Here is a 25,133-nt window from a genome sequence, read left to right on the forward strand (position 1 = left end):
GCACAGCTTACTGTGCAGAATTTCTCTTCCTTCCAAATTCTAGCTTGATTGCACTTCTCCCAGTGTCCTGAATGCACAGTTAAGCTCCAGCTGCAGAGATTCAAGGCAGCTTAGGATTTTGCCTATGTGATCCTGCATAGATGCAGTTAGTTTATAGCTTTTATGTTGATCACCCCACTGAGAAGCCCTTCCTCTCCAGTCAGGCCAACCGAACAGAACACACCAGTTCTGTCAACAATCTCTCATGAATATTGAAAAATCCTTACAGCAAGAAAACTCTCACTTTCTATTCCTACCCTGTTTCCTAAACTGGTTGTGTTTCTTCCTGCCATAAATCACAACTGAGTTTATCCAAACTCCAGCTGACACAGCTTTATTTTACTTGCAAACAGAACACATTAGGCAAAGAAGTACTGCAGACTTTCCAGTATGTCATTCCTCTTTTGGAGCAAAGCCAGGTTCTTTGGAGATAAGTGAATGTTCTGCTCATGATAAGAGATAATAGGAACTAGCAAATGCTTCCAAAATTAACTGCTTGGAAAATGCTGTTACTACAACCCACAGTAACTGCCTGATTCTTGGAACACCAGGGGGTGCTCGTTACCTGCGGGAACGTGTCGAGGAGGTATGCAATCATCTCCAGTGCAGATTCCCTGCCAGTTTCATACTCATACCTGTGAAGAAATAAAGGATTAACTGTTAGGAATGAGTTAATCCTCCTATGAAGTTGCCAACAATTTACAACAACCAATTCCAGAAACACGCACTGATAGAGATCTTTCTACAACAGCTACCAGACCTGGCCTGATACTGTGGACAAGAGCTCTGTCTGTCAGAGAATGAGCACAGGGACACAAACAGCCCAGGAAGTGCTGACTCCAGCCCACTGAGTCAGCAAAGCCACACTGTGCTGGGGAACCTGGTAACTGCTGTCACCTTGAACAAGGGAGGGGTGAAGCTCAGGAGGAGGTTGGAGGCACAGCACTCCTGTGGAATTGGTACAGTTGTTTTAACTGTGCCTGCAATTGCACTTGAGACACTGCCATGGGACAGCAGTCCCCTAAAAATGCACCTTCCCTTATTCCTCCTGGATTTTCCATTTCACCTGTGTCCTAGGGTGACTTTATGATGATTCACAGCCAGTGGAGGTGGTAAACTACTAAGCAAACAACAGAAATTTTGCTTACAAACAGATAAAGAACGATATTAGCAGTGAAACAGGGATAAGAAAAAAGCATTTGCTTCATCCAACAGCCAGACTTGGGAAAAGGGAAGTGTTTCACAAGTAGGAAAATGAAGACTTCATCCATGCCTTCTGCTCATAACAAAGAGCTTTTTGGCATACTAGAATAATATTTAAAAACAAAGTTCTGTTCTCACAGAACAGTGACTGCAAGTCAGAAATATAAACTCACTCCAGCTGTGCAAGCATGAAATCCAAATTGGGTTTCAGTTTGTCACCAAGAGGGTAATCCAGAATGTATTTCAAGTAAATCTGGAAAGAAAAAACAATACGGAGAGGAGTTAAAAGAAACACTCAGGTAAGCTTGTAAAAAGGTTATGAAGACAATTTAGTGACAGAGCAGCAAGCTTATGAGAATCATCCCTTTCATCCTGTTCCTATTATACAAAGGGTCAACAACTGCCAAGCTCTGTGCCTGGAACAGGATCAGTTTTTAAAGTACTACTGTGATTTGCACAGGCATCTGTGAAGAGATCCTGCATCCTTCAAAATCCATCCTGTAACTATGAAAGCTGTATTTCCTGATCCTACTGCACCTATATCCCAATGCTTGAGACAAAGTAACCAGTTCTGTCTTTCAGTTGGTTTTACATTGGAAAGAATAAGATAGTAGAGGAAAGCAATTATGGATTTGTGGCAAATTTGCTTATCCTGAGCCTTAAAAAAGAACAAAACTTAGTTACATAGGATTAAAAGCCTCCAGAGGAGGGACCATGTCACTGCTGCTAAGCAGCTCTCCTGTACTTGGCACTGGTGAGGTTGCACCTCAAGTACTGTGTTCAGTTTTGGGCTTCTCACAGCAAGAAAGACATTGAGGTGCTGAGCAGCAATGAAGCTGGAGAAGGGTAAGGAGCACAAGTCTTATGAAGGGCGGCTGAGGGAGCTGGGGTTGTTTGGCCTGGAGAAGAGGAGGCTCAGGGGAGACCTCATCACTCTCTACACCTGCCTGAAAGGAGGCTGTAGCCAGGTGGGGGTTGGTCTCTTCTCCCACGTGACAAGTGACAGGACAAGGGGAAATGGCCTCAAGTTTTGCCAGGGGAAGTATAGACTGGATATTAGGAAAAAGTTCTGCACTGCAAGGGTGGTCAAGCACTGGAACTGGCTGCCCTGGGAAGTGGTGGATTATTTAAAATAGGCTGGAGGTACTTAAAAGAAGTATAGATGTGCCACTCAGGGACATGGCTTAGTAGTGGATGGGGCAGTGCTGGGTTAAGGGTTAGACTCTATGACCTTAAACCTAAACAATTTTACAGTTCTATGAAGGCACACCACAGTCTCACTATAGGCAAGAAGTCTATGGTTCTGCTATGCACCAGTCTCAAGAACTGAAGCCAGACAGCAAGGAGAATAAAGATCAGCAAAGAAGGGGAAATGGAGTTCAGAGTTCAGCAGGGCCAAGGCACATGTCTGTGAGAGGCAGTATGGTCACACTAAACCCTCTGGCCTGTTAGACAGCTGTAAAAAAAGTGAGAGACTCCTCACTCCACCAACCTGCCTGCACTGGACTCGCACTGGCTCACTCTGACCTGTGATAGCCAGCTGGGCAACCTTCTGCAGCACGTCATCAATTTCAGGGACAATCAGCTTCCTGGATAAAATAGCCTGAAAATGTGAAAGCACAGCTGGAGTCACATCATTCTGCTTATACAGTGTCTACAACCCAGACAGCACTGGTCTCAGGTGGCACCTTAACACTGACTTTTTCACACACAGACAGTGCAACTCAAAGGAAAAAAAAAGAAAACCAAAGGATGGCTTACACATCCATATCTGTTTCTTTTGGGCAACACAGAATATCTAGTCTAACGATCAGAGATGTTGATTCTTTAGTAAAAACATACTCGGATCCAAATACATCCTCATATGCATTGTGTATAAAACAACCTCCCAAACACTTTTAAACAGGGACTACAAGTCAAACAGTAAAATTTTGTTGACTTTTCCTCTCTTATAACAGAGAGCTTCAACAGCATCTGCAACCTGTTCCTGATGTGAGAATGTACAGCCTTTCTTTCACCAGGAAGCAGGATCACTGCTGTTCCAGTGGCTCACAGAACACTCACAACTGCTGCACAGAAATACCTTGAGAAGGCCAAAGGCAGTGGCTTGGCGTGATGAGTCATAAATGTCTTCTTCAGCAAAGCCAAGCAACACTTGGAGCTGTTTGCTTGTTATCTGACTCTTTGCATTCTTCACAAGTATTGTTACACACTACAAAATCAAATTGCACATTGTCAGTACACATGCAATGCCATAAAGTAAAGGTGCATGCCAAAGTTTGACTTCATTTATACAAGTTCAGCCTGAAAAGACAAACTGCTGCTCCAGAACATGTGGCCAACACTATTCTCATCACATTTTGCTTTCAGATGGCAATTGTGAGACAAAAGTAAACAAGTGAATTGTACCTTTCCCATGTCTCAATTCAGCTACCAGGATTTACTCAGGTGGAACAAGATACTACTACAATGAAGAAAAAAGGCAAACATGTTTCTATAAAGATATTTTTTTCAGATACAAGCTGTCCATTTTTAGGGAGCAACTATCTTTAAGTTTGTATTTGGGAAAGAATCAGCAAGGCCACATATTCCTCACTAGCTTTGATCTCCAGACTACCTCTCCAGGGACAGTTGCAGGAGGGATCTGTAGCTAGAAGAGTCTCATTCTAGAAAGTTAATCCTAAAGCAGAAATGAGCAGAGCTGCGTCTGACTTACTTTGAAACAGCTCACAACCAGGTGGAAATTCTGGCCTTTGGCTATTCCTGTCTTGGCAAACTCTTTCAGCAAGAGGAAAAGCTGCTTGATCAGTGACTCCATATTCGTACTGATAGAAGGCAAAGGGAACTTTAAAATCCATACCAAGGACTGCAGAGCACCAGTTATGACCTGGAAGAAAGAGCCAAAGGACAGCATGTGGGTACAATGACACTGAGAGAACTCTTCTCACTGTTTGACAGACATGGTCAGGCTATCTAAAACTGTGGTAAAAGGCAGTTAGCTAACAAACCCAACCTATTTCAAACCATTCATGGGTAACACAAGTGTTTCTTAGTTCTGAAAGCACTATCTGCGACTTCAATATTCTATAACTTTGATTTTATCAGGTGAAGATATGAAGCAGAGCTGCCTTCAAGACATGGAAAGCCTCACTCCAAGTATCTGACAGGGTATGAGGTATGCCTTCCACTCTTGGGCTCTAGGCTCACTCAAACCAAAAGCTGTCCCAAAAAGTGGCTGCCTACAGTGCTAGGAACAAAGACTTTGGAGTTGGATCAGAAGAAACAACAGTTGTGAGAACACTGCTCCCAGCAGCCACAGAATCTCATGAACATCCTCATAAATAGTCTGTAAATTCCTCTTATGAACATTCTCTCTCTGCAACACAGAGCAGAGCATTCAGTCCTCCATCAGCCACAAGACTCCCTTGGGATTACATGTCCTCAAACAATTTAATCTGCACACCTATTAAAGCAGGTTTGAAAAACTGGTGGCTTTCTCTCCTCCTGCAAGTTAACTTTAAGATGACATTTGTGGGCAGGACTCTTAGTACAGCAGACAGAACACACAGACTTCAGCTCAGAATTGTACCTTGACATCCATAGATTTCAGGCAGTCTATAAGCAGCTGAACAAAAGGGTCTAGCATTTCCAAAGCATGCTCCTCAGAAGAATTTACTTTGGATCTCTTCAGGCTCATGTGCAGTAGCTGTCATAGAAAAATCAGGACATTTATCTCAAAGTCAGCCAGAATGCAAAAGAGTCAAGTAAGGTCCCACAACTGTTTCAGGTTATAGTAGAATTTATGCCATATCCCACACAAATATTTCAACAGGCTGGGTACTTTAAAAAAAGTATCTAAAAGCACCACTGGAGTTACAATATACAAAGTGAAGTTAAGGCTAATGGCTGTGCTATTAAAACAATATATCCAGAATACTTTCCTTTGCATACTCTTTAACAAAATTTTGAATGCAAAATTTTTTATCTGAGGAGATCTTACCCGAAGTCCTGAATCAACCAGGATATATGTGTTAGTCCTGCTGCTGACACGAGCTTTCTGCCCTCCTCTTGTGGGAGTGGGCTGGAGCAGCAGGCAGCTCTCTGGTTGCAATCGAGGGTCTGGAGGAGGGGCAGCTTTTTTCCTGAAAAGCAGTGTATGCATGGCAAAAGAAAATATTCAGATATGAACCCTCTCCATAACAATCCTGCTGTTGGGAGTAAAAGGAGCTGAACTGTGCTCAGCTGCTTCCCACACAGCAAGCAAAAGCAGGTCACAGATGGACCACAATGAAATAAAACCAGTTTGAAAGCAGCATGAGGGCTGCTTTCAAACTGGTTTTAGACAGGACTCAGACTTGAGAACAATGCCACTATTCCAGAGATAACAAAACACAATCATTTGTATAACATCCTCACTTTTTTCTTAGTGGACAGATCAACTTTGGAAGTTCCTTCAAGCAAATACACGTCCTGCCACTACCCACTGCTCTTCTTTACTGATCATTACATCAGTTACTGCTGGCTTACAAACAGTGCTCCGAAGCCTGCAAACAGCAGACTTCTAGAGAAAGCCAGCCTACCTAACACCAAATGCAGGACACCCAAACCCAGCTCTGAGCAGTGACACCACCAGATGGAGAGAAAATCTGATGGTTCTCCTCATCTTCTGCCCCAGCAGCAAAGCAATAAAGTGAAAGACCATGCTTTTCCTTGTTCCTGGCCCCATGGAAATGTTTGCAGCCTGCTTCTAAACACTGTTCATTGTTCCTCCATCCTAACATCCTAATGCATGTTATCAACTCATCAGACAGTGAAAAAGCCCTGCTGAAGGTCCAGAGACCTTGCAAGAGAAGACTCCCATGAGTTCCACAAATGCTAACTCCCATTATTAAGCTTTCTCTTTGCCCTGTAACTGCCCAAATGATTCAGTTACATTGAAAACAAAAGGGGAATGAAAGCAATTAAACTCTCATGCATTTCATCAGCTGGATTTGAGAACTGCCATTTCTGCAAGCAAACCAATACCAGACCAGCTGAACAACACCCTGGAACTCACTTGGCCTTCTCAGTGAGCAGAGGTAAATTTTCACTGATGAGACCATGACTGAGGAGGAGGAGGGATTCTGCATTCATGTCTGAGTTGAAGATGAGCCCTGCCATGATGTGACGCAGCGCCTCATGCACTTTCCGAACTATCTTCAAGCTTGTAGTGCTCTCCAGAATCTGCAAAGGTAAAAACATGAGAATTTAAGAGGACAGGCTGATGGCAATTATCTGTTATCTGTAATCAGAAATCATGGGAAAAACTAGACCAATTTCTCTCTCATCATGTTGTCACAGTCTCCAGCTCTTTAGGTGAATAGCATCCCATTGCCTCAGCTCTGCACCAACATCCCTCCCTTCCTCTTGTCAGCCTTCATCCAGTTCAGCTACAGCCACCAGGACACAAGAGCTAATGAGCAAACCAGGGTTCCATTCCTGTGTGAGCTTGCACTCTGCTAAAAAATCTGCATCTTTGAAAAGGCAATTATTGCACATGGATAGTCCCTGTATACATTTTGTTGACATTTCCTCCATGCGCAAGAGACTAAACCACAGAGCAGCCTTGCTCCTTGCAGGACTTCTAAGCTCCAGAGGAAAGAAGAGTGGGCAGAGGGAGAGTGCATGGAGAACTCAAAGTGGGATGTATCCACTTGAGCAGCAGTTAAAAGCTTCCCAGAATGCCACTCCCTACCCTGGACATCAGCAGTAAAGTCTCACTGCTTTCCCAAAGGAAAATGGGAAGCCAAAGCAAGATTCCATAGGTGATTTCAAAGTAGCCACCCAGAGGCTCTAGAATCACCTTACAGAATTGAGAGTGCTCACAGTTTGTAAGAGAGACTCTGGCTGACTTTTCTTACCTCCTTCAGTGGCAGAATAAGTTTTGTCACCTGGCCCCTTCCTATGAACTTCCCAAGAATTTCATAGGAATCGTAGCTCTTGTTTTTGCGTGCTTCCATGATCTTGGAGACAATACCCTTCACTTCTTTCTCTTCAGCCACATTCCCAAACAACTCTTGGTTGAAAATCTTAGGAAAACAGGCAAGAGAAATGAATGATTGAAGAAAAGCAGGTTTCTCCAGTAGCAACAGAACAACACTATTTTCCCCCACTCACAGAAAAAACAATTCTCCAGGTTTCCTACAAATCATGTCTATCCTTCCTTTGTCAATACAGAACATCCTTGTTTAAGTACACCAGATGAGAACACTGTTCTCACACCCCTCAGTGGTGTTGTGACACAGGAATGGGACTGTAGTCAGATCAATACATCCCACTATACCCCATCTGTGTGGCCAGCTGAGTTCCTGGGCTCTGTGGACTGCACTGAGTAGATCTCTGCTGACTCGCTCAGCCATTTAGAGTACAGGAAAACACAGGTAGGTGTCTTAATCTTGAATCCATCCCCTCTCAGGATGCAGGGCTCAGGATACAGCCCCAGAGACACTTGACTTCTCTTGATTCCCATCTACAACAGGGCCTACTGGTGCCTCCTTCCTTGGCAGTACACACACAACAGCCTGGTTTGCCACCAAGTCAGAGACAATCCAGACAAAACCTTCCCCTCCTAGAATATGTCCCAAGCACTTCATGATGCTTTTTCTTTTAGCCTTGAACAGCTTTTACCTCAATCAGGATATCTAAGCAGGGGTCCAAATCACCAGCACTGAGCCTGGTAGTAAGGCCCTTCAGTAACAGGTTCACAGTGAAAGTCAGCACATGGAGCTACAGAAAAAGAGAACAGATTATTCCAAACCTCTGCATTGACCTCTTTAATCATACTGCATGGGGACACTCCCATACCAGAGACATCACAAGACACATACTGCACTTGAGCTTTCATTACAGGAAAAAAAGACACTGGGAGGATGAGAATCTATGTAGTAGCAAGAGAAAAAGGATCCCTATCCCACCCCATACTGGCAAGAGGGCTGGAATCTCTTCTCTCTCCAAGGCTCTTACTGATATACTTAGGCCGCTCTAATTGGTTCTTTCACTGTTACAGCAGCTAGAAGCTCATACTACTCCACTGTGGTAATTCACATGAAAAATGATTCTTAACCCAAACCATGGAAAGAGGAAAGATGAATTAATAGTCAGAGCCTTGGCTCTGGATCTAGGAAGCAATCCTTCAACTACCATCACCACACACTGTCTGTGCAGTCCCCGTGGCAACTCCCCCCCCCCGATACTGCTTAGCCCTCATGACCTTATGGAAAGATTTCCTCTAATCTGCCTGGAACCAGAAATTCATCCTTCCCCTTCATACCTCAAGTCTTCACTAGGAAAATGGCTTAGACTCTCAGTTCTTTGAGGGTACAGACCCTTATTTGACACTTGGCAAGGCATAACAAAGACTGATGTAGGCATTAGCAACAATATTTACTTGTATTATACCAAGCTATTCTACCAGTGCATAACAATTCCAATAGCAACTTCCCTTTGGATTCTCCTCCCAATATACTAGAAAAAAAAAGCCTACAGAGAGCAGAAGAGGAAGAATTTCAGCATTACCTGGTAGCCATGGATGAGCGCAGACCGCATCTCCCTTAGGATATACAGAAGGTAGTGCACTCCCAACACTTCCATGATTTTAATGAGGGTGTTGCGGGCAATGTCCCGTATTTCCTGAAATCTGTTTCTCAGGAATGTGCAGACTTTCAGTAAGATGCTGGAAGCAAAGACAAACAGCTTTGTTCACCTCCAAGCAGAGCAGAACTAATTACCCTGCCAAGGAAGCTGCTTTTCAGCACTGTTTCACAACCACAGCTGTACTCACAGCCAGCCTCACAGAGAGGTTTTATAGGCATACACACACGTACTGTCCTTCAGGACAGGTTCTACTGATTATCCTTTCTTTCTGTACATTATTCTTTCCACAGCACAACCAGCCCTGCCTCTGCACCTTGATTCACAGCTTTGCTCTTGGGACAGGATTTACAGCAGTTAAATGCTGAGGTGCAGAGGTGCATGTCACTAGGAACAGGAATTTCCAAAAGAAGTATTTAAGGTCTGTTAGGATGTCCCTCTTTAACCATGTACGTAACCACAGCTCAAGAAAGGTGCCTGCACTCCTTCCCTGAACAATGAACAGCCCCACTGGGATGTAAGGAGCCCCACTGGGATTTACCTTGGTAGGTTGGCTTCCATCACTTCCTGGGGAAGACACTGCATCATTCTGACCATTGCAAAAGCTAACGGAACACGAACTACCTCATCATCATTCACAACATTGGATTTCACAAGCTTGTGCTCCTCGTCTCTTTTAACCTTTTTAAGAGAGCAAGACATAATGCACTTTTAATATACAGAAACAAACTCTGCTTTTTCTCAACAAACCCTATAAGAGGCCAGTATGACAGGCTGCTACCCTCTGATGACTGCAGGAAAAACCCAGACAGCTAAAGGACAGGTGAGATAAATCCCTGTGTTTTCAATACAGAAACTAGGCTGGTGCAAGCAAGTGGCTGAGAACTCTTCAACAGGCTGGACAAAATGAATCATTTCACTTGTGTAGTTTGAGACAGTTCTCAGCAGGGAAGTTAGGAAACCATATTCACATGACCAGAGGGTCTGTCAGTAATCTCCATGACTCAGCAAAGGGCATGAAGCCTTTTTTGTGCTTCCAGAGGTCTCTCTCCAGTTGTGTCTTTTTTTTTTAATGTGTTGCTTTTTCACTGGCTCTGAAGTTGTATCCCAATCCTTAAAGTAGCAGCCTACAAAATACCTTTTAAACATTAACTCCTCACCTTTGCAACAATACACCTGTGCAATTTAGGCAAGATGTTGACTGTAACTGTTTCCTGAATGTGTTTGATCAGACACTGGAGCTCTTCTTTATTTCGGGGTAAGAATGAAACAGGTTTGGGCACTTGTTCAGCATTTTCAGATGGCTCAGCTGCTTGCTCAGGTTCTACTGGCTTCTCAGAGAGATTCTTCCCATTCTTTTCTTCAACCTCCTCCTCTTCCCCTTCACTCTGCTCCAGCTCCATGGCTTCTTCAGCCTCCACCACTGGCTCGAGTTCCATGGCAGCAGCTTCTATCAAGTAATTGCCAAAAGTACAGGTAAATACAAAAGAAAATAAAACTTGAGCCCTTAATTGAGACTCCTGTGACAGCTTGGTTCTACATAAAGCTCCTAGCTACCACCACTGACAGCAAACCACCAATAAGCACCAGGCTTCTTCTACATGGAAAAGAAGCTTTGGCTTGCTGGTTTCTGATTAGCATCCCTCAGGGCCAGGTTTAAAGCAAAGATTACATTACTCTGTGTCTGAACCCCTCAGTTAGCTGAGCAAAGGTCAATGTGCTTCAACTTTAGAGAGCTGCCATTCACTTAAAACTGAGGATTTCACAAGGCAAGAGGTACTGACAAGCACAGCTGTGAGACATCTTCCTCCTTCACCCAAGGGTCCCAACATAGGTAACCACAATAGTGAAGAAGCTGAAGATACAACTTTGTCCCGTGCAATGGCAAGGGAAGCAAGGTGAGGACATCTTGGCTGCAGATAACCATGAGAACCACACAGGTTCTGGGCTGTTTTGGCTTACAGAAGCCTGGGATGGAGTGGTAATGTTGACATGATTCCCTACACCTCTCCTGACTTTGTCAACACACAGGAGGAAAATCTGCACTGCTCTTGAGGAGACAAGTCAACACTAGCTTCCAGGATGCCCATTTTAAAAAGACACGAGTAGCTGATGTCAAGAGTAAACCACAAAACTTTGATCAGCTGCATTTGAGTAGTCTGAGGAGTGTTTTTACAAGCAGACACAAAAAGCTCACCTTGGTTGTCAATGGTCACAAGCTGCTTTTCAAGTGTTTTATGGTCAAAGTGAAAGGCTTCCAGCACTGTCTCTAACAAGCTGCAGAAGGAAAACATGAAGAAAGATCAGCCCTCTGCACAAAAAGAAGAGGATGCATATACAACAGAAAAATCTTACAAGTGCTTTTTGGAAAACATCAGATTTAGTGACATTTCACCATAACGAGGTTTATCCTGAAAAACTCCAGAAAATAAAAACTGGTTCCTTCTCAGCTACACATATTCTGTGACCCAGGTCAATGTGAAACCTCACAGAGAGTGGTACTGGAGCAATGGAGGCGTCCCAGGAGCAGGGACAGCCTGACAGAACTGCTGCCGTGCACTGAGTGAGACATGGTGTAACTAAGTAACAACCTGTTAAAACTTCATAGCGCCAGGCAGCAAGCCATGCCTACCTTCACTTGCCTAAATCCACCTCAAAGCCAGCAATCTCTCACCTCAGAGAAGAGGCAGAAGTCCATGAGATGCTCCTAAAACCACTGAATTGTGCCTAAGCAGTCTTTGGAGAAACCCAGAGCAGCACTGCTCGTGGTACCCACCTGACTCCCAGCTTCGTACCGATCTGTCCTGTTTGCAAGACATGGATGAAATGCTTTAAGTGGTACAAATAGGCTGACCACGAAAGATGTCGGCAGACAGCTCCAACAACTTCAACTGAGGCTGTTACCATGTTTTCATGCTGCTCAAAAGAGAGAAATTCAGCTGCTGTTAGCATTTATAATGATTGTGCATCTAAAGCACCTGAAGCAACAAGAGACAGAAGTAACGTTTGTCTAGTGGGCATGCTTGAGATTCAGTATTTTTAGATCTCCTCCTGAGCATCAAGGTAGGGAAAAAAAATAAAAAATTACAGTCCATCAAGCAGATCTCCAGACCCACTTCCTCCAAATTATTCTGCACATTTAACTTTTCCTCACATACTTAAACCTATGGGCTCACTTGTGCTAAGAACTAAGAACAAGAACCAGTGTCAAGGCATCCAATCACAAACACATGGCTCATTGCTGGTCAACTATAAACCCATTTCAGATGTGAAATAAAATGTGTCTATTTCTTCACCAAAGTTTCAATCAACACATTTTACTGTCCTCTGGTCAAAGAGTCACTCTACTGAGGGGCACAGACTGCACTGCTGCAGGGGCTGGGTCCTATGCCTGAGCTCTAATTGTTTCAGCTTCAGAATAATATTTCTGACAGTAAGCAAATTAGACATTTACTTTGCTTGATGGAAGCAGTTCTGCTGCTCTCCTGGCAGTGTGCAGGGAACTACAGAAGTGTGAAACCTGACTTTTAAGAGCCACAGGTGGAAAGTCTGTCCACACTGACATTACAAGTAATTTCACTGAAAGTGAAAGTGACTAAAAAACCGTCAGCCTTCAAATTTTAATTACAAAGCTGTTATTGATTTCAGATGTTTCCAGCCAATTCCTGCAGTTTCCCTCTAAATCCAGAGAAAACTGTATTTATTCCCACCTCTGTTACTAGGTGCAGACTATATTCCCACAGTCTACTGTCAAAGAGTATCGCAACTAAACAGGCAGGCAGAAATTTGGAGGCAGAGGGAAGAAAATAAGAAGCTGATTACAAAAAATAAAGACAAATAAAACCTGAAGTAAAAACTAAAACAAAACAAAAAACCCTAACCCAAACAGTTAAGAGATCAACCTTTGAAAAGCAGGACAAGTTTAGCAGATACAGGACTGGGCCCAGATTGCTTCTGCACTTTCCAAACCCTCTTTCTGCCACCAATACCAGCACAGCACTTTTATCTACAATGGAGACACTCACTTCACAAACATATCAGCTGTCTAAGGGGGTTAGGTTTTTAAGGGAAATGGTATATATAAGAAGGGGGAAAATATTCAAGTAGATGCATTCAATTGAAAGAGCCTACCTTAAGCATTTTTTCACTGAAAATTGCAGTTGTAGCATAAGGCATGATGTAATTCTGCAGGGATTTAGAAGACAGCACAAGCTTTTCTTCAGTGAGCTGCTTTGCCAGTTTCCTCAGAGCTCGTGCTCTTCTGTGGATCTGAGACATGTCACATGGGAGAGAGTGAATGAGGTGGTGCTTGAGTCACAGCTAGCACGAGAGAGTACCTACATCCCCTAGTTCTGAAAATGTCTCAATTTTAGGTAATGGCATAAACATATTACAGTCCTTTCTAAGGCATGCCTTTTCCCTTAAATCTCTGGGCTTTCACTAGCCTTTTGCCTCAACAGATATTCCAAGTCAATGGCATTGTGGATTCACAATCATAAGACTGTGCCATCTTGAGGTGTTAGACAAGGGAGGCAACTGCAAACAGCAGCTGCTGCAATGAAATGCAAAGACCAGAGAAAATTACAAGTTAAGAACTTACAACTTTGCATATAACTACAGATACAGCAAAGACTCTCTCAGATTGCACCTCTGAAAGCAGAAGAAATGTATTTTCATACTGCAAGAAAAACCAGGCTTTGTGTAACATTTATATTGCTAAGGTTTGTGAATGGGAAGGGGCTGCAGAGACTCCAGACTGAGAGCAGCAGGGAGCATCCAGAAAGAGACCCATTCCATACCATAAACCAAAGACATTTCTAGATAGAAATGTGACTTTGATTCTCAATCACTCCTTATCATGTCTACATCCCTCTTTTTTGTAACAGTATCTAATGACACAGGTTCAATTTCTCTGCAGACAACACACAGATGCTTTTCAAAACATCCCCTCACAGTAAGACTCTTTTGCTTGGCAGGAGAAGAGAGGCACTAAGAAATGCCTGCTGTCTTTTACCTGCATGTGTTTCATGTTCTCAAAGAAGTCCATGTCAGGATCATGGCGGTTGGTCAGCTGGACCAAATCCTGGAATTCGGGATTTGTTGGGAATGTCTGAATGAGGCAGGAAAGCAGTGATGTGTAGTCCTGCTGGATGCTCTAAAAATAGCAAGCAGTGAATGGTAAGTATCCCTTGGAGAGGCTGCTACAAACTCCTGAGAACAGCAGTGCTGTCATTAACAAGTGTTTCAGTCAAACGTCCTAATTCTTGGTAACAACAAATGCACCCATTATGGCCTGCATATAAATTAAAGCCTCCCTTCCAAAAAACGAGTTTCAACTAAGAAAAGCTGAACAACAGCAGAGAAACACAGTTAATTTCTATAATCTTTTAGAATTTTATAAGGTTTCAAATTAAGGGTAAGTTTACAGTGGGTACCTGCACTTCTTATCCCAGTAGAGGACTTTGAGAACTCACCCAAAAAACATCTCATGAAGATAGCTGGAAATGTGTGATCAGATACCACTGCCTTACCTCAGTCTTACTCTTCAGACCCCTTCTCACAGACTCCAGGAGAGTGTGCTGGATCAGCTCCTTGTACTCATCTTCTGTGTGGCTGATCTCTGCCAGTCGGTGGATAAGACTGGTCAAGCAAAGGCTTGCGTTGTCACTGAGAGCCATATCCCCGAGCTGAGTGGATGAAGAAATGGCACCACATGAGTCTGGCTGTGACACCTTTCTCTACCCAAAAGCTGGGACAGAACAGCACCACTGGACACAACATAGCGAGTCCTGTAGAGACTCAGAAACTCTTGAGAGCTTTCCTATAGAAGTTCTAGTCCCAAATTAATGTCTAAACTACCCATCAGGAAAAAACCTTTTACATTTACCAGCAGACCCACACAACCAGAACATGCTGCAACAAACAGAAAATCAGCCTTTCAAGCCTGTAATATGCCTTTTATCCAGTACAAATGACCAAACATTTGCGGGGCTCACTAACAGAAAGTTGTGCTGCACTGTATTTGCCTTTTGGGACACACAGATGAAAAGGTAAACAGACAAAACTTCAAAAACATGTTTGTAAGAATACCTAAAGATACTTTCTGAATGTTATGTGGTGCCAAAAAACAGCAATGGAAGTAAGTTGAAAGTTAGATTCATCAGGGACACATGGTGCATATAGCAAGGGAAGGAACATTCAGCCAACCTGGATGGTGTAGAAGCAGTTGTGCATAACAGGGATGAGGAAGTCAGTATCCACTGTCTGCATTTCCTTGATGTGGGCTGTGATTGACTGAAATGCTGACAGACGCACATCGAAGTCGATATCATCCAGATGTCGCTGATCAAAGGCATTCAGCTAAGACAGAGCAACAAGTCATTAATGAAAAATGATAGAAATGTGATCATATCATTGGGGGGAAAAAGGGAGCAGAGAGAGAAACTGTGCATACCTTAACAACATCAGTAATATACTTCAACTTAGCATCCAAGTCAGATAATGTCTAAAAAACATAAAAATTCAGTTAACTTTTATAGTTGTTAAAAATTTGGATAACTCAAGACTTTACCACTTGAGACAAAAAATAAATAAAGCAGCAGCATTAGCCTTTCTCGTGTTAGAACCTCCATAAGAGCCTTTCTCATGTAAGTTGGAGGATATGTGTTTTAAGTCCTAAGTTTCCAAATATCTACACTGTACGTTTCGTGTTCTACTGCTAAGAATTTATGTTAGTCACTTCAAAGTAATACAGAACATCCTACTATAAACTGTGAGAGAAGAATACAAATAAAAATTGTCTTCAGGATACTGAAACGCATTCTTATTTCAACAACATGCATGATTTGTTGCAGTTTAAATGCTTTGCTAGGCTTCTCTTACACTAAAGACCCCTGGCTCACATCAACCAGGCTGCAAGCCAAAACTTTTAAAAATGTTTGTGCAGCTCATTAATTTCTATCACATCGAATTCTGTTATTTTCACTTCACACAAGAAGTAGAGTAAAATGGTTTTTAAAGTCATGCACAAAAAGAAATACTCCTATTATTTTGTTCATGATCTCTTAGAACAAATTTTAAAAGGCATAGAAAGATGTAGAAATGCAATACCTGAAATACCAAGCACAACTTATTTCGAGACAGTTTGTTCTGGATGACAGAAAAAAGCTTTGCCAGTGGTTTGAGAAAGCTTGTAGGGTTTGAGCAATGCCTCAGCAAGTTCTGCACCGTCTCCAGAATGTCAATTTGTGTACCCTGAAAGAGACACACGACTCTCAATAAGTACTGAGACCTCACAAGATTATTTCATTTCCTTGGGACATATTTCAAGACACGAAGTGCACATTGCTGTACTTCATTCAGATCAGAGATACTGAACGAGAACAAAGAATTAGAAGGACACAATGCAATCTTCAAATCTCTCAGACATACTTGCAGCCTCTCAATTAGAAACAATACAGTGTTAAGAGATGACTGTCAGCATGATAAAGATTTCTTTTATGTGTCTTTCCTCATGACTCAAAGGTCAGGAGAACTAATAGAGCTTTAGAAAGCAGTCTTGTTCACCAGAGGTGAACATTAACAGCACCATATACTTCACACAATAGGTCAAGTTGGAAAGGACCATAGGGGTGAATTTGGTCCAGCCTCCCTGCTCAAGGAAGGTCATCCCAGAGCACTTGGCACAGGATTGCATCCAGACACTTCTTGAGTATCTCCAGTGAGGGGGCCTGGCCACTGCGCAGTAAAGTCTTGAACAAACTCCCTCAACAGCAATCACATGTGGTGGCCTAATATTTCACAGATTTAAACCCCAAAATATTACTGTATACAGTTTGCCTTTGCCTTTCATAAAGCAGCAGACTAATGCAGCACTGCCCAGTACACCACACACACCACATACTCAACCACATATATTCACATTGCGGTCCAGACCCTGTGGCTTTGGGGTGCATAAAATACACACTGAAGAAGAGCAATTATTTCAAACACTGCAAGCAATTTGGTGGATTGAATACATTGACAAAGAAAGTAAAGACTGCATTATAACTTCAGCAGACCTTCCTCATGACAAGGGGGAACAGAATCAGTCTGGACACTGGCACCTCTGGGTGAGTAGTGCACATCTACACACAGTGGCACTGCACTCTGAACAGACTACAAACATGTGAAGACTTGATTGCAGGCTGATAATGAGAAATGGCATGTATATGACTTTTAAACAAACAAACATACTTGATTAAAATAAAATCATATGTTAAGTAGGGGTGAGGAAATAATTTTTACCTACCTGCTCCATGTTAGTCTGATAAAGGAAAGGAATGAGAAGGCTCACAAGCACTGAATTCTGGCTCTTTTCTTGTATGAATTTGCTGATCCTGCAAAATTGGACAAGGTAATTTACTCTTTTATATCATTTCAATCACCAGTACAGAGCAAAGAAGTCTGTCAGCACTAGTGTCATTTCACAAGGCTTTGTCAGCCTATCCAGGCTAACAGAGCGTGCCTACCAAATTCACAGTCCCAGCCTAAGCATTCAGTTCCACATGACTGCAGGCATTTCTGCACCTTTTTCTAACCTCAAGAGATATTAGGTTTGAGTACCAGCAACAAAACCAGCTAGAATCAACTTCTGAAAACTTATCACCTCAATAACCAGCAAGTAACAAGGTCAATGACAGATCCAGGTATTTACAACAAATTTTAAAAAGTTGAGACACAATGTTTTTTAATTTGGAAACTATTACAATAAGCCTCTTTCTTCCTCCCTCCTTCCAGCTTTTTAACTATTTCAGGCTCTAAGAATCACTTACTTGGAAAGTATACTCAGCTCTTTGCTGACTTGAGCTCTGTACTTCTTCTTTTTCACCTTCTCCACATTTAACATTGTTTTGCTGAAGTACTGAAGTATGGTAGGAACATGAGGCAGGACCAACTGGCAACCTAGGCTGAGGGGTTCTGTAAGAGATACAACAGTTAGCAACACCCAAGAAACTCTGCTGCAAGAAACAGAATGGAGATCCAACACTATACAAAGGGGAAATTAGGATAAGAGAGGTTTCATTAGTAAATGGGAGCTATGAACATGCAGGGCAGCTGGTGGCTGGGAAGAAGCACCAGCACTTGCTGAGACCAGGTCTAACATGTCTGAGATGGGATCAAAGAAAGCACAAACCACTCTCCTCACAGATTTCAGTAACAGCCCTTGTAAGGGTAGGCTTATTAGAAAGTACCAAGGACATTCCTCAACAGTATCAACATCTAAAATAACTGGAACATTTGTAGATGTGGTTTTCTTTATTCCACCACTGACCTCTTGTGTAAAATGAAAACTGCCACAACAAGGGCACATGCTCCTTTCCACTAGCTTTGAGTGTTGCTGAAAGCAGCACAGTGATGCTGTCTCCATAGCATCAAACACAGCACACAACTGTTCTGTCTACTAACTCTCAAAGACGCCAGGTCTTTCCAGTCAGGGAGCACAGACTAAACATAAAAGTGATACAGGATCATGTGCATACAGGAATGGGGCCTTTATATAAAACCTGGTGTTAGGCACAGAGCCAAGTCAGCAATGCAGTTCTTGAACTTGTATCAGTCAAAGCTTCACAGACAGAACAGGTCAACATTCCTTCATAAGGAATCTCTCTGTGCTCAGGATCCTGCCACTCAAACGTGGACTTCATCAGTCATCAAGCAAGCAGGACTTTACAGTTCTTGAGCACAAGACAAGTTTGTACCTTGATGTTTCCATCTCTGCCAGGAGGTCCTCTTCCCCAGCATTCTTAGACAGCCTCACCATAATCTAACACCTCCACCTAAAGCACCCAACAGGTCTCTGAGAACTCTCAGGCAGGCATACCTTCTGTCATGTCTCCAGTGGCCATGACAACACAGTCAGTCACGCTCAAACTGGAAACCTGCTCCGTGGGTTCAAAATCTGGGCTGTTGAGAAGGCTATCAGCAATGTCCATCACAAGGCTGGATGTGGCCTCAGACAGATTCTTGGCTGACAGCACAGCAAAAACATTTGTCAGTATATCACTCTCTGGATGATCTGGCTGCTGCTTGCCCAGCAAAGGGAAATACCTGAGAGAAAGTTATAAAAAGGTTCACTGAAAATTAGGTTCAGAATTTTCAGCTAACAATTCTTCTGTGTGAGAAGTCACACAAAAAATAATGACTGTCTTCCACTTCAACCAAGAAAAAAGTGCACAAAAACCAGAAGAGCATCATCAAAAATACAATGAATGGAGGTTGAGAGGTTATCAAGTCTCTTTTCTAATCCTTTCTCCACAGCCTGAGTCTCCTCTTAGTTTGCTCCTAACCTAGTGATGCAACATAATTTTTAACAGAAGTTTGTGCATAAGGTCTTCATGCCTACCAATGAAGTGTCTCAAAAGAAACACCTGGTACTTTAGCAAAGGAAAAACAGTGAGTCTGAGGAAGAGGCAAAAATCACTCAAGACAGTTGAGCTGGAACTTCTCACAATCAAAAAAAGCTCTTTTACAACTTTCAGTAACAGATTCTCAGTCACAGATTCTGTGCTGAACTTGCCCATACTCCTTCATAAAATAGAAAGAAATAGAGACTCTAAAAATATGAACGGAATTATATATTGTAAAACTGACTTCCCATCTCACAAGACTAAGAAGTCATTGGTCAAGACAAACACATCCCTAAGAAATCAGACCTCCTCCTCACCTGTGAGTTGAGTTTGGGCTGCATATTTGCTTAGTTATTAATACACGGAAAAAGTAGCCTATTATAAAAGTGAGTTCTTGCATAAATTGGAAAGCTTCCCAGCTGCTTTGACTGCTATCAAAAGAATAAGAGCCTAATGGAAAAAGAAAATATGGGTTTGGACACAATTATTCACAGCCTGTTAGTGTGCTCCTTCTTCTTTGTGTTTTATGTATTCCGAAGTACTTAGGCTTCTTTGCCAAAGAACACTTACCTGGGGTTCTTACTCCAGGTGTGAATGAGTTTGAGCAGAAAAGTTGGAGAATACTGACTCTCTGAAGCCAATCTGCAGACCTAAAGGAGAGAAAAATCAGATACCAATGCAACACAAGTAAGTAAAGCCACTTGAAAACGTCCTCTCTAACAAAGACCTCACATTCTAAAGTTTACCTTTTTTATAAAGTAATTTCAACCTTTTATATCGTAATTTTCCAACTTCTTCAATATTTGTTAAATGACTCTTAGATAATTTCACTCCTGTTTATACAATATTCCAGCTACCATTTTTGCCTTCCCTTGAAACTAGATTCCCACAACACCTCACATTTGCCACAGAGACTTAGCAAACTCTCCCAGACATACCTAGGAAATCTCAAGCACAGCACCCAAAACTCACTCCTCTCACACCTCCTATGCCCTGACTGACTGCAGCACCTGGTCTGTATCTCCACACTGGACAGGCTGGAACATCATATTGCTTCCCATGAATGGGATCTCCTAACAGGGTTCTGTGTCCAAAACAACCCCAACTGTGTTGGGGTTGTGTTGCTGCTAACAAGTCTCTGCAGCAAAATCCTGGGCTATGAACAACAGCAAACTCCAATGGCAGGTTCAACAGGCTTAAACCAATTTGCCCTCTCCATCAGTTTTACACACCTCAGTTCTGTAGTTTTAAAAAAGGAAAGCACACAAGTCAAAACGATTCTTTTGCCAAAACCAAATCTTCATGAAGTTCACCAGAAAATACTCCAGAGGGAGCTTCTGGATCATACTACCATCCAAGCTTCAAAACCATCTATCTTCCTGACATATGTAAGGACAAGAGGCATTCTAACTATTTAGTAACAAAAGTACATCTTGTTCAGAGTTACTCAGAACTTGCAAACACTGTGCTCTGTGAAAGCTTTAAGTGCTTTGCAATAGCCTGAACTGCTCTGGAACAGCAATAAATGTCCACTGCTTTTCTCACGGAGCACCTCAGCTGTAAGAAGACTCCATGGACAAACCAGGAACATGCACTTCCCTGTTGCCCAGCCCAGTGCAAAACAGAGCTATATGCACTGCCTGGTACTTTTTATCTACTGTTTTTCCACATAACCATACTATACATCCCATATTGTTACTGATAGAGCAGAGAAACAGTGTAGGAGTAAACAAACACAATGTCTAGAAAAGCAGCTCTGTGGTTTCACAGACTAGACCAGTGCTCTTTAACAGGCTTTTCTGCTGCAGGGAAGTTGGGCATTTGGATACCTTAAAAGCCTCTACTGAAGAGCATGCTTGCAGTCAGCCCCTCTTACTCAGCTAACCTTTTCATGGACACAACTTGCTTTTAGAGCAGAGACAACCCAGCAGCTGGTACAGGCACTCCCTGACAACCTCAGACACTGCACTGACAAAGACAATATAATTTAATTTTAAATCCTGTGTTCTCTCTCCATCTCACAGCAGTGCATTTTCCAAGCTCAGAGGTGATCTGAATTTCTCTGATAAAAGCCACATGCCTGTGCTTTGTCACTGTACTCACATGGAACTCTTTGCAGGCAGGCTCAAGACCACTTAGCCCACTGACAGACCCTCCTGGGTCCTTCCTTTCCTGCAGCAGCACCCAACAGCTGTCACACAGAAAAGTAGCTAAGTACACCTAGAAATGACTTGTATTATTTAGCTTCCTTGAAGCAGCTAGGGAAGAACTCTGCTTCTGTGGTTAAAGAACAAGGAAATAGCATCCATTTTATTCAGATGAATTAATTTGTACTTTAATCTGTGACTTGATTATTCCAGGACTAATCAGAGAAGAGCCAAGAAACTGGCCTTGCACAGACACACTGGGATGCCACAATCTGTCCAAGGCCACATCCAGTCTAGCAATGGACAGGGCTGACATGATGGACTGCAGTACAGCTGGAGTTTTCTGCATGGTGCATGTTTCAAACAAGTTATTTGGAAAAACAAGAAATACTTACCTGAGGCCATACCACAGCATGGAAAACTGCATCGATCTCTTCCACACTAAAGCTGTAGGTCTCATAATCAGAAAAAAACTCTGCCACAAGCTTGAGACCAAGACGTCTCAAATTCTTCAGTGGATTAATCAACCTAGGTTGGACCTGTAATGAAAACCAACAAAAAACCCAACCCAGTAAGACCTTGGCAGAACAACTACCAACTACTTGCTCTGAAATTAAATCCAGCAATTGACTGACCACATCCAGACACATTCTGTGCAGAAACTTCTGTTTTCTCTTGTAACTTGTTCACAGTAGCAATGTACACCTCAGAGCTGACCTAAATGTTTCTAGAAGGGGCCTGCCTGTTCCTGCATTGAGGCAGTTACAGAGGACTCCTTCAGGTCATAAAAAATCCATGCTGATAGGTTTAACCCCGTAGCATCTGCCCCTTTTGGATGCAATGCAGAAAGCTGCACTGCAATTAATTAGATTTCCAACTCTGACACTTAAACAATTCTGTTTTACACTTGAAAGGACCGAAATCACCTCTTCAAAGTGAAGTTGTACTTTGTACACTGAGATCTTCTGGGAAGAAATCAACAGACGAAGAGAAGGGGGGAGGAACAGAGAAGGAAAGAATGTGAATTATGTCTTCCAGTGGAGTAGGGTGGGGGCTATAGCATTTGGTTACAGGAAGGTGCTTCCTGTACCCATTTAGTGGCTATGTTCCATAGCCTTTCTTTGGGAAAACATTTCAGTAAGGGAATTCACGCAGAGCTGCATTCTGACTCTCCTCCCTGAGAGAAGTCTTGACCTGAGTAACCTAAATTATTTCCATACTGTGCAATGCAGCTCATAGCATGAGCACAAGAAGTAGCTCCACAGTGCAGAGGTAATGAACTTCAGCCTCAGAAACAACAAAGCCACATGAGAGCAGATGAAAGCCACTGTCTGATATTGGAGCTCTTTTGGGTCCCCATATCATGATCCACAAGTGGATCCAAGAATATAAAATCACAAGTAAAAAAGACAAAGAGGAGATGGTGGAAAAGGAACTGATCAAGCTCTTGCAACAGGACGTCCCAAGCTATGCTGAATGTGCACAATGGAGTGCAATCAGCTTCCAGGTGGCAAATGAACTGTTTGAAAGCCCAAAGAAAGCACAAACCATACTATTGCTAATGGCAACCTCCAAGTGAAGTCATTTTGGGTTTCCCACTATCCAATCACCATGAGTTCTCTGACATCAAGCCTTTGAGAGGACAAAGAAACTCAATAGTGAACACAATCAGTAGGAAATGGTTGTGGATGCCATGGGACAGACAGAGAGAAATGGTAAGCATTTCTCTCTCTCTGTCCCACAGCATCCACAAATGGTAAATTAATAACTTGTTTTAAAGTGGTCAAAGTTGATGTTTAACTCTCCAGGCAGTATCAGTCTGCAATAAATTACTCTCAAACTCCAAGAATGTCTTCTAATTATTAGTCAAGATAAACAGATTTCTCACACTCTTCCTGGAGCTTTTAACAGCCCCTGGGCTAATGAAGTGCTAAATTAAGTTCAGACAAACAACAGACTGTCAATCCTGATATTACACAACCATGACAGAATTACTGCAGCAACTCTGGCAAAATGTGGCTTTCCTAGCAGTTAATGAAGCAGTTTTAAGAACTCCTGTCTCCTGTCCTCATTGAAAACATGCAGGCATATGCAATGCACTGCTGAAGTCAGACTGTGGGATGCTGACGTCCTCAAATTTGCTCATCTTCTTCGTAAATTAAGACAGTTACCAGGTTCTGTCCAGCCTGCAGGCAACTATGAGACCCTGGATACTGCCTATTGCAAGGACTTGCTTTGTTGGATAGATTTTTTTTCAAAGCAAGTTCTAACCTCAAATGCTCACAGCTGGGTCTTGGCAAGAACATGCTCATGGTGACGAAACATTCATTCCCACTTGCTCAGGCCATCATCTCCTAATACCTTGCAACACCACAGTGATGATGACTGTGCAGTTTGGTTGTTTCCTACCTAATACATGAGCAGGCTCTGCACCAGGAAGACAGAAAAGTCTGGCTCAGTGTTACAGTTTCTGAGCAGCTGCCAACAGACCCCACTAGCTGGACTAGAGCTGAGGGATGTCTGTGCTGCTCCCTGCACACAGGGCAGCAATAAGCCAATACCCCCTACCTTCAGGTGCAACCAATCTTTAACAGGATGTTTTCCTCACCTGACCCCTTCTGCTTGTACAGCCACTGCTCAGCAAGGGAAAAAACATTTCCACTGCTCTGCAGATACCTGGCTAGGACCCAAATAATAACACTGGATTAGTATGACTTCTGATACAGAGCTGAAGATGCTTCTAGTGTGCTGAAAGCATGGCTGGTAGTCATGTCCCGTGTCCCATGACAGGAGACACAAAGGGCAGATAATCACCATGATCATCCACAATGCTGAGCTCCCCTGAGGTCTAGCACTGCAACAAAACACCTCATGGACAAGCTTTGCTCTCATGTCTTCAGGGAAGGAACTTCAAACCCCTCCTTCCCCTGCTCAAATGTTTTATCCTGGCAGCCAAGAAACTCCATCTTTACGGCAAATTTCAACTTCCATCTTGTTACATGTTTTCAACAGAACATTTATCTCTCTCTCATGCCCATCTCTCCACAAAACAGATAGGAACAATGCACAGAGATCACCTCCAACTCTTTCTTCAGTAGCTCAAACAAAAACACTGTTCAAATCACTTTTCTAAGTACATTAACTTTGCCTGCACAGCTTGAGCCCTGTAGCACTTTCAGACAAGCACCACTTGCCTCTATTTTGACAGACTTCTAATTGCTAAGCTTCACTCCACCATGAGTATCCATCCATCCACCATCATCTTATCTTTATCTGAATCAGTAAAGCTCTGTCTATATGTGTAAGCTCAGAGGAGGAGGAGAGAAAGAAACTTAATTTACATGTTTGTATATTGTTTGCATATACTGTACCTTCTCTCTTTGCTGAAGGATGCAGGATACCACTGCAGTCATGCAGAGCAGAATCTGTAGAATTTCAGGCAGGTATTGCTGGATCAAATGTCCCATGTTTTTCAACACAACCTCAAGACCATTGAAGAGGCTATGCTGACGCCCAAGAGGCAGGACTTTAGCTAAATCCAGCTCTGACATACTTTGAAGGACTGCAGTCTGGCAAGGCCCTGTGATAGGCAAAGGAATAGCAAATTATCTAGGGAAGCATCATGGAGACACCCACCACCAAGAATAATTTCAGTGAAAAATAGTGGAATTTGGCCCTAAATTACAGATCCTCACAGTCAGATTTTTAAATAAGAACAGCTCTGTGT

The 25,133-nt window shown here is 42.7% G+C and overlaps 1 protein-coding gene across 1 annotated transcript in view; it reads right to left on the bottom strand.

The window, feature by feature from the left end:
- The window catches only part of UTP20 (UTP20 small subunit processome component), a 63,771-nt gene that overhangs the window by 8,043 nt on the left and 30,595 nt on the right, over window positions 1-25,133 (bottom strand). The window contains exons 27-53 of the mRNA XM_071423181.1: window positions 24,778-24,986; window positions 21,802-21,945; window positions 19,830-19,909; window positions 18,734-18,960; window positions 17,685-17,829; window positions 17,162-17,249; window positions 15,982-16,125; window positions 15,326-15,376; window positions 15,079-15,231; window positions 14,403-14,558; window positions 13,886-14,026; window positions 13,003-13,140; window positions 11,648-11,787; window positions 11,069-11,148; window positions 10,032-10,321; window positions 9,413-9,552; window positions 8,797-8,953; window positions 7,909-8,007; window positions 7,143-7,310; window positions 6,299-6,465; window positions 5,243-5,384; window positions 4,832-4,948; window positions 3,959-4,129; window positions 3,326-3,454; window positions 2,735-2,845; window positions 1,416-1,495; window positions 605-674 (exon numbers count right to left, since the gene is read on the bottom strand). Coding sequence (XP_071279282.1) covers window positions 605-674; window positions 1,416-1,495; window positions 2,735-2,845; window positions 3,326-3,454; window positions 3,959-4,129; window positions 4,832-4,948; window positions 5,243-5,384; window positions 6,299-6,465; window positions 7,143-7,310; window positions 7,909-8,007; window positions 8,797-8,953; window positions 9,413-9,552; window positions 10,032-10,321; window positions 11,069-11,148; window positions 11,648-11,787; window positions 13,003-13,140; window positions 13,886-14,026; window positions 14,403-14,558; window positions 15,079-15,231; window positions 15,326-15,376; window positions 15,982-16,125; window positions 17,162-17,249; window positions 17,685-17,829; window positions 18,734-18,960; window positions 19,830-19,909; window positions 21,802-21,945; window positions 24,778-24,986 — 3,737 coding nt within the window. The remainder of the gene's footprint in view (window positions 1-604; window positions 675-1,415; window positions 1,496-2,734; window positions 2,846-3,325; window positions 3,455-3,958; window positions 4,130-4,831; window positions 4,949-5,242; window positions 5,385-6,298; window positions 6,466-7,142; window positions 7,311-7,908; window positions 8,008-8,796; window positions 8,954-9,412; window positions 9,553-10,031; window positions 10,322-11,068; window positions 11,149-11,647; window positions 11,788-13,002; window positions 13,141-13,885; window positions 14,027-14,402; window positions 14,559-15,078; window positions 15,232-15,325; window positions 15,377-15,981; window positions 16,126-17,161; window positions 17,250-17,684; window positions 17,830-18,733; window positions 18,961-19,829; window positions 19,910-21,801; window positions 21,946-24,777; window positions 24,987-25,133) is intronic.

This window comes from Agelaius tricolor, unplaced genomic scaffold, assembly GCF_023055355.1.
Source record: "Agelaius tricolor isolate 1412-34295 unplaced genomic scaffold, bAgeTri1.0.p SCAF_3, whole genome shotgun sequence".
In the NCBI taxonomy this organism is placed as follows: Eukaryota; Metazoa; Chordata; class Aves; order Passeriformes; family Icteridae; genus Agelaius; species Agelaius tricolor.